The 19,663-nt window shown below is 40.5% G+C and overlaps 1 protein-coding gene across 4 annotated transcripts in view; it reads left to right on the plus strand.

The window, feature by feature from the left end:
• klc1a (kinesin light chain 1a) overlaps positions 1–19,663 on the plus strand; it is a 51,315-nt gene that overhangs the window by 15,875 nt on the left and 15,777 nt on the right. For 3 of the 4 annotated variants that reach the window (XM_069662037.1, XM_069662039.1, XM_069662038.1), the window contains exons 5-13: positions 406–634; positions 1,764–1,851; positions 5,532–5,633; positions 10,126–10,299; positions 11,432–11,531; positions 11,872–11,924; positions 13,105–13,172; positions 13,761–13,869; positions 16,296–16,457. In XM_069662037.1, coding sequence (XP_069518138.1) covers positions 406–634; positions 1,764–1,851; positions 5,532–5,633; positions 10,126–10,299; positions 11,432–11,531; positions 11,872–11,924; positions 13,105–13,172; positions 13,761–13,869; positions 16,296–16,457 — 1,085 coding nt within the window. The remainder of the gene's footprint in view (positions 1–405; positions 635–1,763; positions 1,852–5,531; positions 5,634–10,125; positions 10,300–11,431; positions 11,532–11,871; positions 11,925–13,104; positions 13,173–13,760; positions 13,870–16,295; positions 16,458–19,663) is intronic. The other variant, XM_069662040.1, reaches the window with a different exon arrangement.

Genomic DNA, 19,663 nt, shown 5'->3' on the forward strand with positions numbered 1-19,663 from the left:
TTATGTGTAAATTATCTTGTTTGTAGGGCATATGTTTGACGACAGACGGTGTTTGTTTGTTGTGCTTTCAGCTGTGACCCATTTGTGGGAACAAAGATAACGAATTGCTTCACAGGAGTCTTCAAATGTAGCAATAGAAAAGCTGTATTTCAAGCAATACTTAAGGGCACACTTTAACACTTAATATATCTGATACTTAAGTACATTTATTCTTTTTAACATGTTTCATAAAAGATCTATTTTTTAATTCAAGTGCAAAACTTGGACCGACAAAATACATGACGTATAGGGAACAAAAGTAAAACATTTAATAAAAATAGAAACCTTACAAGAGCAATTAAACTGAAAATAACCTGGAGTCCTCATGTCTAATCTGACTCCTCTCTTTCCTATTTTGTCCTCCAGTCCAGCCGACTCACGGCAGCGCTGCTGCAGCGGCCGCCCAGCAGGGAGGCTATGAGATCCCAGCCCGTCTAAGGACCCTCCACAACCTGGTGATCCAGTACGCCTCACAGGGCAGGTACGAGGTGGCTGTGCCCCTCTGCAAACAGGCCCTGGAAGACCTGGAGAAGACCTCTGGACACGACCACCCAGATGTGGCCACGATGCTCAATATCCTAGCCCTTGTTTACAGGTGGGTCTAACTAGCCTTCAATCTCTACTTATGGTTCCCATAATAGGATCCTGGCCGTCCAGTGATCCAGGTGGTAATTTTACATGTATGGCTGCAAACCTACAAAGGACTTTTCTAACAGTTAACAGCCCTAAATGCCCCAAACATTTTCCAAGTGATCAAATGTGTATCTGTTTGGAACAGACCTACCATGCAAAATAGCCAGTGCTAATTGATTTTCAGAATCTGGGACATTTTTAAGAGATTTTAATGTTAAAAAAAAAGGGATAAACAACAGATATCTTTCTCTGTCAAGTTCATGTGACGATAACATCAAAAGATTACAACTGCACTCAGTGTGAGGACCATTATTATTTGCTGAATGCTTCTCTTTCAGCAAATGAAGCTTGTAGCTTGTAAATATTGAAACACCCCAGGCAACTTCGATTATTTTACGAAGTCTTCCCAGGATTTCAGAAAGAAGTTCATAAAGGAGAAGCTTAAAGTTAACGCTGGGATACTGTTTGCTATTTATCAATGACAGGAATGTTTTCAACCTTCAAAAATCCGGAGAGAAAGATGAGATAAAAGTTATTTCTTGTCTTCTTTTTGTCCCCGTCACAACATGGTGGCATGTCCCTTGAAACCCTTGGTAACAACCCTGAAAGCATTGTGTGACAGGCCTCTAAGGATCTCCACACGGTAGTTGGATGCCTTTCTACGTCAGAAGTGGAACATAGCAAACATAGCAGACACGAGCAAAGATTTACAGTACAGTAATAGAAGTGAGGAAGCGTTAATTTCCCAGCTCAAGAAGAAAAGAACAAAAGAATGACACACAGGAGCTGGACAGGAATTTTACAGGGTTTGGTCCCATGTTTGTTACTTCCACAAATCTTATCCATTGAATAGTCAGTTTTTTAGTTTGGTTACCCCGGAGGAATGAGAGACTGAGGCGACTTGTATTCAGTGGGCTGTTGACTGTGGGAACTTGTGCAAAGCTATTTTAACGCATGTCACCTGAAAATTATGGGCTGTTGGTGGAAATTGTCGGCATAGTTTATGTTTCTTTTCTTTGAGTACTTGCCTGTTAAGATGTCCATCTGCGTTTGTGTCATTCTGTCTGACTCCGTTTGCTTCTGTCTGTCAGGGATCAGAACAAATATAAGGAGGCAGCCAACCTGCTGAATGATGCTCTGGCCATCAGGGAGAAGACTCTAGGCAGGGACCATCCAGCTGTGAGTACTTCATCCTCTGCATTACATCAAAGTCATTCAGTTGGGCGCTGTTTTCCTTGCACTTGGACTATATGTTTGTCTGACAAGGCATCTGAGAGATGTGTTATAGTTTCCAAGGGCAGTTTGTCTTTGCAGTTAGAAAGAAAGTCATATTTTAGTAACCATCCATCTGTACAACAACATTTCGAGGAAGATTTCACATTTTGGGAAATACTTGCCTTCCTTCTATTTTGCTGAACGTTACATGAGAAGATTGTTGCCACTTTCATGTCTGTACAGTAAATTTGAAGCTTCAGTTATTACTGTAAAATGCGGAATATAAGTCACACCGGAATATAAGACGCAGTCTGTTTTGGGGGGTATCCCAGAGAGCACAAGGTTTTCTATAGCTGTTTAAAAACATGTATATTGTTGTTATTTCAACACTAATTTAAAAAAAAATTAACGTGTCCATGTCGAGTTTGCAATTCTGCTAGCTACCGGTGCTGTAGCTAGCGGTAGCTGGCAGCTTACGGTAACGTTGATTATTATGAGGGTGGTGGCTGCAATGACGATCATGACAGTGCATGTCCGTGATGAAGCATTAGCAACAATCAAGTTAGTTTTCCTCCCTTAAAACCGCTAGGAAAACACAAAACAGCACTGCGGCATGCTGTAAATAAGAGACGTTGTAGTGGCTTGGACCCGGAAACTGTTTAATGCAGAGATGTGACGTCACCACATAATAACCAACAACTTTAGCCAGATTATAGCGCCATCGCCTGCATTTGAAAGTGGTATATTGGTCGCGCCGGTATATAGGAAGCAGCTCACTTCTTAGATGAAAAATAAAAGTATTAAAGGTGCGTCAGAATTTAATGGTAAGTGGTTTGCTTAGCACAGCTTGCCTTGCTTAAGAGGATAAAATCCTCCAAATATCCCTTAATAACACCATATGTCTAATGTTTAATAAAGTGTAAAAGATGATATACGAGCAGGTGCTGTTTGGCTTTTTTTAATAGAGCCGTGCAAGCTGTTGCCCCCTTCGTATGCTAAGGTCATCTTACCTGCTGCTGGCGGTAGCTTCTCATTTAAGATCAGACATGAGAGAGGTATTGATCCTGTTATCTCAAGAAAGCCAATAAGCGTATTTCCCCAAATCTCCCTTTGTACCTTTTTTATTTAAAGAACACTAATGAGCCAATCCTGGATGTAGTGTACTTAACACTTTAACTATGAAAGTACATTAAATGGAATAAGAAAACATTAGTTCTTTACCTTGTTAGAGTCTGACAAATGGCAGACGGAAACATCGTTATCACCCTCTGCTCTTTGGTCTACAGCTATTTATAGCTACTGCTGCGTCCTAGTTCCCCCTTGGGGATCAGTACAATTAATTTAAAACCATTCTACCCCGCTCCCCTTCAGGTAACACATAACAGCACAGACTGTTATAATAACATTGCCACCGAAGTGGAGTTAGAGTTGCAGTTTTGAGGCATTTATCTTGATTAAAGAGCTCAATGTATCAGGCAGTTTCAGAGTTGCTGAGTGGTTGTCCCTAATGCAATGTACTCTGAGGAAAACGTTTTTTAAAGGTTCTAATCTCAAGATTGAAAAATACACTAAGCCTTTCCTTAAGAACAAGCCTTTTAACAGTCTGGCTTGGGCAGGTATTTGACTAAGGTTATCCACCACTTGCTGAATTTCCTTTTCTGTGTATAATAACCTGAATTTTTGAAACTTCTTAGATGCAAAAGAATAATAATTTCCCCATTTCAGAACATAATTAAACATCCTGACTAACATCCTTACAAAACCGCAACTACTAATATAAATATCTAATTCTCTGGTAGTGTAAGAGAATACATAGACTCCATAAAGCCTCAGGGAAATGTTGTCTTTAGAACTGATGCATTTAAATCCCAAACACAATTACTTCCACTTAAACACCCCTTATTTATTCGTCTAAGAGTGTGACAGTCATCCAGGACGATCACAGTGAACACAGTAGAAGTCATAAATAATTGACTCTGGCCTGTTCTCTAACCCATTAACCTCTGTTTGTCAGTGAAACTGTAAACACACAGCAGGTCCACTTACTCTGTTAACCCCAGCAGGCCTGTGTCTCCACTGTCTGGACCTCCATCACTCACCACCTCAAACTGAGGTTAGCCCTCGCTCTCCTCCCCTCCCATCTCAGTCCTCTAATCCTGCCACCAAGCCCTGCTCTTTCTTTTCCACAAAAAAGTGACAACAATTTGTCATCAGATTTCAATTCTGGCAACAATACAGCCAGTTATCTGACAATAATCACTGTCTCCTGATTTGTCTTTTTTCCCCACCATACTTTGTATTTTGAATCCAGCTCTTTGCCTCTTGGTCTCAATCTTGTACTTCCCGATCTTCTTAATCTCTAAATCTTTATGGCTCACTTTTGCTCCTCCGCCTATTTTGTTTGGTACTATGAACAGGTTCTGAATTTGTGAGCACCTGGTATTCACTTAGAAACATTATCTTCACTTCTGTCTACACTGCCAGTTATGCATGCATCATCACACTTTTCTTGTGTTGACATAATAGCTAATTGGGTGGAGCTAATTAGAGCTTTCACAATTGGGCTGCAGCTGAAGAATGGGCCTTGGCAATGTGCTGCATTTGATACGATTGACCATCACATCCTGTTACAGAGACTAGAACAGTTCATTGGCATTACAGGATCTGCATTAAGTAGGTTTAAATCTTATTTATCAGATCGATCTCAGTTTGTTTTTGTTCATGATGTGTCCTCTATGCACTAAAGTTAGTAATGGAGTTCCACAAGGTTCTGTGCTCGGACCGACTCTTTTCACTTTATATATGCTTCCTCTGGGTAAAGAAACCATTCCTTTTTTTATTGTTATGCAGATGATACTTAATTATACTTGCTCCTGTTGCCAACTGTTGCTTAGTACTGCTCATGGTGGAGTCATGTTGGGGGGTCTCTCTCTAAATAATAATTTAAAAAAAGAGTATGGTCTAGACCTGCTCTTGAAATAAAATTTGATTGATAATAATGTTTGACTCTTGTAGCGAAAACCTCAAATCTGCCGAGACCTCTTTGAGACCTGAAACACAAGTGTCTAATCTTCTCTGATATTCTGATATTTAAGGCTGTTTGGATTCATTTTTACGTTTTATAGAGAAGGAAAAGTGAAGATCCACATACATCATACTGAAAGAAACTATTCAAGAACACATTTCTGGTGAGAAAGTGAGAAAATTAGTTTTGCCCTGTCTGCTCCTCCAATTTTATTTCCTTCCTCTCTTCCTCTTACTCCCCCTTCCCTCCACTCTGCGTATCATCTTTCTGAATGACCTACCCCTCCACCCCTCACCTCGCCCTCCTTCCTCCTACTCTGTCCACATGGCCACCAGATCGTGTCTGAATCAGAGATCAGAGGTGACCTCCAGGCGCCTCACGTCTCCCTCCTCCTGAGTGCAATATGGAGACTCGTCAAACAGCTGATTGGGATCAAATGACAGCCCAGCACAATCACTTCCTGTTTGAGCATGTCTTCTTCATCCTCATTAATCACACCAGATCAATAGCACTATAATGCTGTGGTGGAGTCCTGCGGTTGCACACACACTACGCACATGGGTGAGGATGGGTTAGAAATGTATTTTTGAAATAACACATGTGTTTGTGTCCCTCTTAGGTCGCTGCCACCCTCAATAACCTGGCTGTCCTGTATGGAAAGAGAGGAAAGTACAAGGAAGCAGAGCCTCTGTGCAAGAGAGCGCTGGAGATCAGAGAAAAGGTAGGTCAAAGGTTGTCAAATACCATGACAAAACAGATTCAGTAGTGTTTATACAACCATGAGGCCTCCACAGTTAACAGATCAGGTCATTTTTTTCTTCACAAGACTTTAAACCTTAAAGTAAAAGTTTACTTTCACTTCTAGACAAACTCTGTGTCCTACTTCGTGACAAAGCAGTCAATCACTAAACACTGAGGATTTCACTCAAAAGATGAGTCATTGTTTTAGAGGCTGCAGAATCAAGGACACACTTCCTGTTGCCAAGGCCTGTCAGGCTTTCCATTCTAGCACAGCTCATTCAGTTCACAACAATAAGAGTGACAGATTTACCACACAAAACTCTTGAAACAGTGGGTCGCCCATTTCACACAGAAGTAATTAAAGCAGCTTCTCATCTACGGCCAATACATTGGGATTTATTCCACCTGAAATGGCATCTGTAATTAGCCTATGTTATCTTACACTAGCTGATAATGCTAATGTTTACCCTAAAAATACCCAATTTTTCGACATAACCTTTAACTCTAAAAAGTAATACAACTGTCTCATAATATACAGCTTATGTTTGGAAATGATGCCAGGTTTTGAGGCTGCTTTGCCGTACAAGCCGGCGATTGCACCTTACGTTAGAGGCGGTGGTATTCACCACATTGATCCCTTTCCTTCCTCATACTTTTCTACTTCTGTTTTTGGTTAAAGACAGCAACCAACGAACTCTTTAGATTTCAAGTAGCACTTTACAGAACAACCTTGTGCACATAACTGCAACATGTGGAGAAATCCAAAGCTTTACAGATCAGCTGTGCTTAGTTACTGTTGCTAAGCTATGATGGACCGTTGCTGTTTACGGGAGGGACTTGTGGATGATCAGTTCTCTCTTCTTTTGTTGTTGAGGATGTGATACGTTTTTCTAAGTCAAAGGGGAAATATAGTTATTAAACATATAACAAATCCCAAAACTACTTTCTCTGAATTTTTTTATTTCTTTTTTTCCTACTTAATGTAACTTAATAAGACTTTTTAACTACTTTGTTTCCTTACTTGTGGTCTTTGTATGGAAACACCACATTACACCACTTCAGCTAAATTAACTTGCATTGTTCTTGCGGATTCTCCTTTCACTTCATGTGGTTCAAAGATGTGGGTCAGAGAACAGCATGTACGTTCTCAGGGAGAACGTCGTGATTCTGTCCGACCTCTAGTTTGGTGCTTACAAAGCTGCTGCTCAGCGTTCTCAACAGTGCCTTCAAACACCTTTTTATTCACCATTCAGTGTCTCTCCTCAGCTCCTGCCTTTGAACAAACCCTCCCCTGCTCTCCTTCACGCTCCTCTGAGATTTAGACGTCAGCTTTAGTTAAGCTGAGCTATGTCATTTTTCTTGTGCTACTTAAACTCGGATGATAATGCTCCTGCTTAAGCTGAGAGATTTGCCACTGAGTTTTCCTGCATGGGCGAGGCAGGGCACAGTGGCTGCTGCAGAGTTGTTTCTCCTGCAGTTTGCTTATTTTTATAGAAGCTCAGAAAAGCTCAGAATCCATGCAAGTTTTTAAGTAGCACCAGGGGCATTGAGGATGAAGAATCTATGCTTTTTTTTGAATTGGAAAGTGATTAAAGGGGCCATATCTTTTAAATGGACATTCTCATATTTTGCATGGGTTTCACATTTTTCGGTGAAAAGTTCATAATTCCGTGTCTTTCCAGAATTACATGTTTAAAAAGGTCGCCTCTGAAATGGGCCGTTCAGAACAGCTGCAGGTTTCTACGTAGAACCTTGCTTGCTGGAAGCAACCAATCGTCATTCACCCTCATCCCCCTCAGGCTGCCTTCTTGCACTATATTGTAGTCAAGTCGTTGTCAAGATTTCAGCTTACCATTCTGATAACTCCTGACGATTCTGGCTCGTAAATATAAAGCCGAATAACCGATCTAACCGATGGCAAAACAGCGTGTTCATTTCAGGAGAAAGGAGAGGAACAAAACAAACTTTATCAACGTGATTCAAAAACACATTAGAATAATAGAGAATTGATTGCAAAGCTAAAACATGTCCCCTTAAAATAAAATGTCTGCTATTATAAGTTCTGACTTTTTATATCAGTGTAATAACACAATCATTTGTATTAGATTTATGTACCATATAAAATGTTATATACAATCAAATAAATGTTCACATACCTCCATGTTGCACAGTGACAGAGACTGGAAGGCACAGTGTAGCAAATGTTTCTGACTGTATATCAATACGCACACTGTAGCTTATTTGGACTCAACCCCACACACACAGTCCTGCTGCCCCAAATACTTAATAGAGCAAAAAATGTGTATTAATCCACAGCTTAGACACGTCCGTAACAAATGCACTGTTTACTACGGTTGAAGGGAATTCACTGAGCCTTAAAAAAAAAAAAAAAAAAGGGTAAATTATTGCCCTGTTTTTGAAGACGTATGTCTTCAGTTTGAGCCATGGGTGAGGAAGATGGATAAAGGAGTGCTTTATCCTAGCTGAACAGTTTTATATTGCAAACCTTTATGAAACAAAATATCTGAAAATAACAGCTCCACTGGGATGTTTAAAGACTAGACAGCTGCTATATGTGTTTCCTCAAATCTCTGAGGATGTTTGTGATTCTTTAATCTGTCTTCCCGAACGTGAAGCACTAAAAAAATGTATAATCAAGTCGGTGCTTTGTGTAGCAGAGAGCCCGACTGTCGTTAATAACAGATTTTCTTTTCAGCGCAAATGTCCTTGAGCAAGACACTGCGAACCATACCTGCTGCTGGATGTCTTTATTAAATCTATCTAATCTATTTTAAGGGGAAACACATAAAAAAACATGAATTTTGTCCCATAATCACAAAAAAAAATTGACAAAATGTGCTTTCAGTGAGTGCCCTGTAAGTACAGGCTTTACTGCTTAATTTCAGATTAAGGCATTGTTTCTAAGAGCTTCCCAGAAATCACCACAAATTGCAGCACTTTTGGTATTTACAGGCTTTCATCCATAAACACAATCAATGCCTCAGCGACCCGGATCTTGCCCTACGCGTGGCTTATGGCAATCCTTTTTCAGCTAACGATGTTTACAGGAAAGCTGTCAGATTTGTTATTTTGTGTAGGAGGAGGCGTGGGCGGCTGCGTGAATACTGCAGGTGGCACCGGTCGGGTAGCTCTGCACCATCCTGTGATCACACACCGAGAGGCTGTCAGTCCTCACCAGGGAGGGAGATGATCTGACATGCTCAGGAGGGGTTTGGTCTCAGACCTCCTACAGACTTGTATTGCTGTAACCTGAAACCAAAAATCCCCCAAAGGATAAACATCAAGCTACTTTGTTTACCTTTTATCTCTTTAACTTTTCACCAATGCAGTTTTTTCTAAATCCTTCTCTGTCCTCCTTCTGTTCTTATCTGCTGCTCTGCAGTGTTTTCAATGAGGTGGCTTCTCAATGAGCAGCAGCCTGCAGCGAGTACTACCTCTTGCTGACTTTACATTCTCTCCTCATTCATCCTCTTTTCCTTCCTTTCACATTTTCTTCATCTTCTTCTTCTCATCTTTGCCTCTCTATATCCCTCCTTTGCTGGTCTGTCAGACTCTCATAAAACCCTCTCCACACCTACTCTCTAATGATCCTTCTGCATCTCTTTCACACTTGCTACACTCGCCACTGATGGCGTTAAGCCTCCTCAGCACGCAGGAAAAGCTTACACTGCTCTTATATCCACATGAATGCAAACACATCCACTTTAAAAGTGATTTTTCATGGAGGTTTAAATTTAGCTCTGCGATACATGTTTGTTTCTCAACTGATGTGTTCTCTCCCTGTAATCAGCTTGTATTTAATCAGCAGGTCAATAGTCCAACAGTCTGGCACTGTTCAAATCTATTAGGATTCACATATGTAGGTTAAGTAGGTACAGCTTTCGTTCCAAATATGGAGGCACAGATTTATCTAAAATAGTGTTTATTATGAAGCTTCTATTCAAAGTTTTTATGGATTATGGATATGGATACGGATGACTCAGCCTAAATTAGAAGGTCAGCAAGATTACAAACAAATTGTAGAACGCAGTGCAAAGGTCAACGCAACCTGGCAAGAGATGTGACCAATATTCTTTAGTTCCTAGAGCAATCCTCTGTTGGTTTGTATTGATTTCTAATGGCCATCATGCAGACAGCATAGTCTTCCAGGGAAATAACACAACTACATTTGAGTGTTAAAACTGGGTAACAAATTTGAACCAAAAAGTTGATGCTTAAGAAAATTCAGAGAATGAATTAATGCAATTTTAATCACAATCACTTAAGCAAGGTAGCAGCTACAACGAGACCTTCACCAGCACTTTGTTCCAGGCTGGTGGTAGTTTCTCACTCTGGTTAAGGGCTGTCGACCAAATGGCTAATTTGTGAGACGCAGGTTGTCGTCTAAAACTCATTTAGTTTGGTGTAATGACTGTTTTTGTTACCTCCCTCTCTATTTGCTTCCGTCCCAGGTGCTGGGGAAGGACCACCCAGATGTGGCCAAGCAGCTGAACAACCTGGCCCTGCTGTGTCAGAACCAGGGCAAGTACGAAGAGGTGGAATACTACTACATGAGAGCACTGGAGATCTACCAGACCAAACTGGGGCCCGACGACCCCAACGTGGCCAAGACCAAGAACAACCTGGTGAGAGGGATTGAGGCAGCAGTGTCTCATTTAAGGAGGAAAGCTGACTTTGACTGTTTTTATTCCATTGGCCCAATCACATTTAGTGCTGAACTTGCTACAATGTTTTTTTTATATGAGGGTTAATTTAATAGAAATAAAGACTACAAGACCAGTGACATCAGAAAATGGCAAAGCAAGAGTTACCTGTGCGTCTTCGTGAAATATGTACACATCTCTAAAGGATGGGTGATGGAGAGTAGATTGTATACTGCTGTAGCTAGTGAGCTAACTGCTAAAAAAAAAAAGAAAGATCAATTCCTTTCCATGAAATTATGGTGATTGACTTGGCCCTGACAATAACGAAAACAACTATTCTGTATTTGGCTGAAAGGCACATCTTAATTTCCTTCTATTTCAAGTATCAAAATTGTTACTTGCTGAGTAGAGACAATGATTTTTTCATTTCAGGGCTTCAAAATAGCTTAGTCTCTGAATCTTGCAAGGCCAGTGTGGATCCAAGTCAACCGGTTGGGACTTATCTACCATTAAATTCAGTGTATAAGATGCAGAGAGGTTCTTTATTGTGTTGCAGTATTTTATCCAGACAATGGCGCTATAATCTAGCTAAAGCTTCATCACAGACCTGCGCCATCATAACCGCCAGTGCAGCGGCCACCCTCACAACAATTAACGTTACCGTAGGCTGAGCCCAATACCGCACATGTAGCTAGCAGGATTGCAAACTCATACATTGTTCATGGTGAAAACAGATGGTAGGCTACAAATTGTGTGTGTTTTGAATGAACATATATTGAAAAAGTGTTCAAATAACTTAAATAGCTATATAAAACTTTTTTCCCCTCAGGGAATCCCCAAAAAACAGACTGCGACTTATATTCTGGATTTTACACTACATCATAAAAATGTATGGATTATAACACTCAGCACTTTGCTCACTCTATACCAAAATCATGCAGTGTGTGGAGTTAGCCTCAGACTGGGAGGTTTTGCTGTAGTGATACTTACTACAAAAAAAATCATGTCATGTAGTACAGTGAATTCCCTGTAACAAGTGTAATATGTTGAACAATCTCTCCATCACTTACAAAGGCATGCTGACTCTTAATGTTTGTCTCTCTATGTTCCTCAGGCGTCCTGTTACCTAAAACAGGGCAAGTTCAAGCAGGCTGAAACTCTGTACAAAGAAATCCTCACCCGCGCCCATGAGAGGGAGTTCGGCTCTGTTGACGGTAAGACATGTGACTGGATGATAACAGGAAATGCACAAACGCACATTTCAGCCATAATGCCTTTATCCAGAGTGACTTTAAATAAGTAGAACACACGAGCAAATTAGTCCTCTATGGGCAGACCCTGCTGTTCTGCTGTAAAGGTTAATACTTGCAGGCTGCTCTTATCATTTCGGTTTCTGTAAACAAAAACGACCTTTCAGATGAAAAATAAAAGCCTTATTTCTTCAGAAGCAGAGCGGCTTCCGAAAACTTGTCCTCTCTGCTGCTGTTTTATCTGAGTGAACGTTTGTCAGAACTTATTCACTTCCCCTCATGTGTCTCGTGTGTTTCCCTGCAGATGAGAACAAACCCATATGGATGCACGCTGAGGAGAGAGAGGAGCAAAGCAAGGTGAGAGAAATCTGAGGATATATTTCAAATGCCTTTTGCCAGTCTGTGTATTATCATGTGTTATTTCTTTAATGTTATATTTACCCATATTTTTCTGATTTAATGTTTCACAAATCATTCATGATTTTCTTTGCAAATTCTAAGTCAGGACTTAGCAACACGTGCAGATACTGAGTACCAGACAGCAGCATTAAAGTGCTCAGACAGTTTTATCATCATATTTAAGATGCAAAAGGAAGGATTCGCTTTACAAAGAGTTGGATTAGATGGTTAAGTCTCAATAAATACCATCTAATGCTGATGTGAGTGCAAGCATCCGACTTTCCCAACTAGGAGTTTATTTTTGTCAAACTTTAAAGGGTTTAGTTGTTCAGGAATGAACCCGACTATAATCCCGCCACTAAATAGCCCTTCATGTCGCCTTTGATGGTATTAAACGAGTCACTAGTTTAGAAATGGGTTAACTTTCATCCTGCAATACTTGAGTCCACGCTTGTGGTGCAGACTTAAAACGTTCTTGTTAAGGCCTTGTAGATTCCCTGAAGTGGTTTCTATGTTAAAGACCAGCTCCAGTCACGTTTTAAGACATATAAACTGCTCTGCTTGAAATAATAAGTTGTGTCCGATATGTTTTTTTTTAATGCAAAATATGTTTAATTACCTTTTAAAAATCCTCCAAAGGCATTAAAAATTCCCTAATCTGCATTGTCCCGCCCACTATGTACCACGTTTCTCCTTTCGTGAAGTTACAGCCATGAACAAAACATGTCTCTGCCTTCGTTTAGTGGCAACTACTTAGTAGTAGTAACGTTAACGTTAGTAGTCAGTCATGAGTTTGCAAAAATTACGATGACGGTTACAGCTGGCTCACGCATCCCCGCAGTGGTTGCCATTGGTTACACATAATAATATGCATGGCGTCGCCCCGTCCGTTAACAGGATTGGCTCCTGAGGTTTGTGACGTCTCAAACCTGCCAATCTGTAAATGTGTTGTTTAGCCTGTCCTTGGTACACTGCAGTTTAAACGCAGACAGGCCCAGCCATGGAGATGACTGCTGATGTTGTCCCTGAAATACCTTGTAGAACATAGAGAACACCACATGGTGATGTTTACACGGTTAAACACTTGATTTTCACAGCAGGAGGGCTTTGACTAATGAAACTGAGTTTTGTCTCATAGGGGAAGCAGAAGGACGGCTCACCATTTGGAGAATATGGAGGCTGGTACAAAGCCTGCAAAGTGGACAGGTATGTTTGTTCGATGTGTGAACATTGGCGATTCTCCAAGTAATAATTGGTTCAGATGTTTGTTTGCAACAAGTAATTCCTAAATTATTAATGCAACAGTACCCCTCATTCTGAAATGATCACAGCATCAGTTACCTAAACAGTCCATCTGTGTCATGTAGAGCAGTGGAGCCCAAGCTCTTTGCCCTGTGACCCTTTAAAACAAAGTGTTGTCCACTTTGAGCCCTCATCACTGCTTGTAAATGGAAATTAGTTGTGTGCTATCAAACAAAAAAGTGATCTTTTTTAAGAGGCTTAAACAGCTAGAAACATCCTGTAATTTAATGTCTGAAAAACCTTTCTGATTCCTTTTTTGCTAATCATCACTTGAGAATTAAGTCAGCATGTCTCAGGTTTAGTAGAAAAATAATGTTACGGTTCCATGTTACGTCTTTGCTTCTATAAGACATTTAAAGACTGCTTAATTGAAATGTAGATATTAAAAAGTGTGATTGTTGTAAAATATAATTATTTCTAAATAAATAAAAACACTCGTCCTTCACCGAAACGACTTTGTAATGAGATATTTTTGCTCCTCTTTCTCTGCAGTCCCACCGTAACCACCACCCTGAAGAACCTGGGCGCCCTCTACAGGCGGCAGGGCAAGTTCGAGGCGGCGGAGACTCTGGAGGAAGCTGCCATGCGTTCCAGAAAGCAGGTGTGGTCTCTGGTCGATGTGACTGATAGCAAAGGATTCCTATCTGCGGTTCAGTCGTTGCTGTTTGTGTTAAAACTGCAGAAGTGGCGCCAGATGACTGTCTCTGGTTACCGATACTCGGATAAAATGGGTCAGCTCGGCATTAAATGGCAGATTAAAAGGCAGAACATGTTCAATCTGGTTCAGAATGAGGGATAAGATGATATACAATTAGGATGCGGAGAAGCCACTGCTTTAAAACTTTCTCTAATGGTGTACTACTTCTGAGACTTAATGGGGTTTCCTGCTGAGATAAGAGGCAGTGAAGAAGCTTCTCAGCTTTTATCCTGAATTAGGATCCCCCCTCAAAATGTCAAGTATCTCTCTATTTGGAAGGAACACTTGATACTATTTAAAGTGGATTCCTGTGGTGGCACTTTGTGTCAAAGCTGTAGTTAGTAATAACAAAATGGTATTTTATTAAAATGATAAATACCGGTATAGTTTACCGTACTGTATTACAGCAGATTAGTCTTTTGGGCTGTGTAATACGGATAAGAATGGAGAAGCAGTTCCTACTTGTCAAATCTACATAAGAATAGAATCCCTCCATAAATTCCTTTGGTCAGTGCTGGTATGTTTTTCTCAAAGTCATGGAAGAGAGGCAGAACCGTTCCAAAGGGTGTCGTCATTTCATGAGGAAAGATGAAAACAGAGAACAGTGTCAGCTGTTATGTCTGTAAAATGATAATTTCGAGTCATGGTGCAGAAACATTTTTCTACTCAACATGGGTTTAAAGGAGCAATTCGCCCCTTGAAAAAGCTACTGTCAGTCAAAGCTGGTGTTCTCTGTAATCCATAGAAGCAATAATATTTGAAATTGGCGCCATAACTTTGGAGGAAGTTGTGGTTTCGCCTACATTCCTACAATACCCAGCGTGCATTGCGCCTCCCTCTGGAAGGAATGGCCCAGCGAGAGATGCTGAAGTGAAATACTACCTTTTTACTGCAGGCAATGGCTCAGAGCGGTACAGAACTGAAATACGACGAGAATGTACGGGTGGATCATCTAAAAAATCTTCAGGTCTGCAGCCTACATTTCAAACCTGATGATTTTGAACGAGACATGACATCGGAGGCGGGCATCCTAGATTGAGGAAGTGTAGTTTAGCGAGCTCCCTGGCCTCAGCCAGATGACGTGTTTTACGTCGTCTGGTGGAGGTTTTCCAGGGACCATTGGAGGAGCGGATAGCGTCCTCCAAAGGCACAGAGCCAAATTGCGTTTTTTTTCCTACTATAATGGCATTAGCTCCTCATAATAGCATGACACAACTGAGGTTGAAAATCAGCGAACTGGCCCTTTAAGATCTAATAGGCTTGTTATTAACACTCTACCCTTAAATGCTTCCCAAACATAAAGCAAACCTGTTAGCAAGAGTAAATTCCCTGTGATTAAAAACCCTTATCGTCACGCAGGAAGACATTTGGACAAACATTCTCCACTTCATCCCCAATCTATAATAAAACAGTTGAGTTGACGCTGAGAGCCTGTTAGAGTCTCCTTATTTCTACACAGAAAAGTGATCATAAATCAATAAGGGGTGGTAAAGGATCCAACTGATAGGCAGTACAGATAATAGTATTGGTATCATTAAAATGTTATCAATCCCAAACGGTTTCTATCCTTTTATTTGATATACCTGTGAAATGCAGTCAAATGGTAATGTCCAAATAGCAGTAACTTTTATCTTTTTTATTTATGCACTTAATACACAGAAGAAATCTGATGTCACAAGTGGATTCTGACATTTAAGAAGATCCATGACCTGCCCAAAAGTAGACTTGCTTTAGATGCAATCACTGTCACTGACAAGAGGGGAAACATTTCATTAGAGATGAAGAAACATCTAGACTCTGAGAGCAGCACCGCCTGTGATCCTGTCTGTGTTTTTCCCCTCGTGAATAATTTATTCTTCATTGTTAGTGTCATTGGTTCATCTTAAAACATGCCAGAGGCTGCTTTGTTTGCTGAGGAGAAATCCCATTATTGTTAACTGCAGTTTTTTGATGTGTCTTAAAGCCTGTCTGAAGGGGATTCTTGAGCTTTTCGAAAGCTTAAGGATCCTGAATTGTCTATTTTTCTTTTGAATTGCCTAAATTGACTTTTGTGACTAAGTTGCCACTGTATTGGTCCTAATGTCAGGCGAGTGTCTGCCAGGGCCTGCTCTTACTGTAGCAGCTGGTAAAAGTCCACAGCTTCAACATTAATTGGATTGAATGAATTGGCACTTGTTCGTGTCAGCTGTACTGTGTCCATGTGTGTGACAAGTGTGCTCAAGCTGCAGGTGGCAGAGGCTCCTAGCTGTTGATTTAATTGGATTAGTTGAATTGGCATTTATTGCTGCCTTCTGTACATGTGTGTCTGTGTGTGTGTGTGTGTTCGTCAGGGTCTGGACAATGTTCATAAGCAGCGCGTGGCAGAGGTCCTGAGCGAGCCAGAGGCCCGTGAGAAGCAGAGAAGCCGCGAGAGCTTGACCTCTGACACGGTGAAATACGAGAGCGGGCCGGACGGTGGCGAGGAAGTGAGTATGAGCGTGGAGTGGAACGGGGTAAGTACAGTACACAGCCCTCAACACGTCACTGAGAGTCTTTAGATCGAGTTCAGACATGTTTAAAAGACAATCAGCCTGTATCTTTCTGGACAGAAGCCACATACAAAATGATCTGCTCCGTAAACATGAGTCCTGTTTCAAAAAATATATGAATAAGCTGACACAAGGGTGACTTCCAATCAGTGATGTAATACTGAGTCTTATCAGTATGAGTGGGTTGGGTCAGATCCAGCTGGTTTGGACCAGATCATGTAAACTCTGGTACATCAGCAGCTTTATTCCATTCTCTGTCTATTGTTGAGATTGATCCCATTAAAGTAATAAAATGAAGGGTGAACCTTAGAGCAATTTTCAAGTAAGAATGTGAACTGCAACCTCAGGAAACAACCACAAACGAGTGCCAATTTTAAATTATAAAGAGATGGTTGTTTTATAAGAAAAAGAGCATTTGGAGTCTGTGTGCAGGCCTGTCTCTTTTCAACCTTTCTGATTTCAAATAACTTGGAACTACAAAACATGTTGCTTCCTTTGTAGGTGTTCAATAGACAGCAGTTGCTCACTCTTGACAGGCTCTGCATAGCAAAATGGGAAGTGTCAGACCTGATGCTCACAGTCACCCATTTCTTCATGCATGAACACAGTGGAGCAATATATCATTCGCAGCTTCAGTTTCAGGAACTGGATCAGTTTAATTTTTGATTACTGCCTGAGATAAACAAAAACAATGATTTATGAGTCTGTATGAGGTTTGCTTATGCCTTATGGTGCTGTGTGATTTCACAATCAATATACCTTAAAGGGGAGCTATTATGCTAATTTTTAGGCTTCATATTTCATTATGGGATACCTGTGAAGTAGCTTAGCATAATTTATAGTTTAAAAAAAACCTAATTTTTCCTCACACTGGTGCTCTGTGCAGGCCCTCATACAGCCTCTGCCTGAAACGACTCAGTCAGCTCTGTCCCTTTAAGAAACCCCGCCCCTACAAGCCCGCTTTCTTCTGATTGGCCAGCTCTCCGAAGCCTGCTGAGGCTGCACTTGAAAAAGCTGTGTGAAACCTGGCGTTCACAGCAGACTGAGCTGAGAAGCCTGGGCATTACTCCAACATACTTTTACTTACAGATTTGAAACTTCACCTACGTTTAGTCTGGACATCCAACATTGTAACATTATGTAAAATTATGTCTTAAAATGTGAAACAGCATAATACCCCCTCTTTAAGTCTACGGTGAAGTAGGTGAGGCTGTGGAGTGGATATGATCAAATTCTCTTATTTGACTGTAAGTCAAATTCAAGACTCCCTAAAAGTGCAGATTCAAAATCTCTAATGCCTCATTAGCCTATTTTTATCCACCCACCATCCACTGGCTACTGAGAAATATATGTGAGCTTGTTGAGTCATTGTAATTTTATGATTGGAGATTTAAACATTTATCAGGGTTTCTGTGGCTTCTGTCGAGAAAGATACAATCAGGGTTTTCATTTTACAGTTCAATTATCTGTTCAAATACACATATTGTACTGTCCTACTGATAATGCTGATTGACTGTCAGAATTACTACAGTGCTAAAGTAGTTATTGCTTGTACTTCACGATAACACCAACTTTGATTAATAAGACAAAGTGAAACGCTGCTCTGCTGAGACACTCACTTGGCTATATCTTTTCACAGTAGGTGCTTCAGTCATAGTGCCTAACATTTACTCAGTGCTTCAGTCGAAATAAAAACATTTTTTTCCCACTAAACCCTCTTCCTGTAGAGCTTTCCAAACTAACTGAGTCTTTAAAAGAAACTGCTTTCACAGCAGTAAAGCTCCTCCGGTTACACATGTTGACAACACCCAGCTAACTCCCTCTGCTGCAGAGCCACATCTCTAACACAGCTCGTTCATTTCACCGTATCTGCAGTATTTCCTCAGCCACTAGTGACTGCAGCGGCAGAACATGTAGATGTAGAGTCTCTGTAGGCTGCTCACCATCTTATTCTTAAAGGATGCTGCTGCTGCTGCTGCTGCCTGCTCACATAGCAACAGTAGTCATAGTGCCCTGAACAACCAATCAGCATCTCCTCCTGTTTCTCTGGATGTGACTCTGGGAGGTTTGGTGCGAGATGCATCAGTGTCTGTAAAATACAACGTCCCATCAGTCATTTATTAGCATTCAGCCTCCTGCAGACAATCTCACAGCACCAGCTGATCTCAGGACTATTTACATCAGGAAACCTGCCCGTTCTGTGTGGAGGGAGCTTCAGCTGGAAGTGAATTGTAAAAGTCTTGTTTTTGTTTTTTACCTTAAAGTCTTTTTTTTTAATCAATACATTTTTAGCAGAAATGTCCCCATAAAGTCAACAAGAATACAAACTTAAGATGATTTTCAATTTGGATTTAAGATAAGATCAATCTTTAGAAGACGACCCAAAACATAGAAACTGGGAACAGATAACTATATATAAGAAATATTAACAGGCAGGGCTGCAAAGGTTAATGGATTAGTTGTGAACTGTTAATTAAATCCCAAACTATTCTTATAATTGATTAACCTTCAATTCCAGCAAGTCAAGTGAAAGTTCATTTATATAGCACATTTAAGACAACCACAGTTGACCAAAGGGCTGTACAAGCGTAAAACACAACATCAAATAAATATTAAATCTGTATATTGAAACTGAATTCATTTAGATTCCGTACAAATACAGACATTTGAGGATTTAATCTTTGGTTTTGGGGTCAACTGATCAACCTTTTCACTATGTTCTGACATCTTATAGACCAGACAGCTAGTAGTCGGAGTAGAGACAGTGCATTTGGAATACATATTTAAAGATAGACTAAGCAAGATGAATATAGTCTTGTTAAAAATAATAATATAAAATGAACTTTTAATATACACTTGAATATTTAAATGTGTAGAAACTAGTGTAGTCACTGTACCTTGCAGTTTACTAATAATACAGACATTTAAAAAATATAAGGCTACTTTAGACGTGTTAAAATATGGCAGTCTTGGTATTTTTACCCTCTGCTGCCTCCCTGCAGCTGTCAGACATTTCTTTTCCTTCCACCCTGTCAAAAAAAATCACCACTTCCGCTCCAGCTCTCTCCACAGGCAGGTGTGAAAAAGTTTTCTTCTCACTTATTATAAAATTAGACCCTCTGAGAAGCAGCGTGACTCATCAGTCTGTTCATCTGACTCAACACGGGCTC

This window comes from Semicossyphus pulcher, unplaced genomic scaffold (genome assembly GCF_022749685.1).
Source record: "Semicossyphus pulcher isolate SPU_LCO1_2020_fin unplaced genomic scaffold, fSemPul1.0.p SCAF_14, whole genome shotgun sequence".
NCBI lineage: Eukaryota > Metazoa > Chordata > Actinopteri > Labriformes > Labridae > Semicossyphus > Semicossyphus pulcher.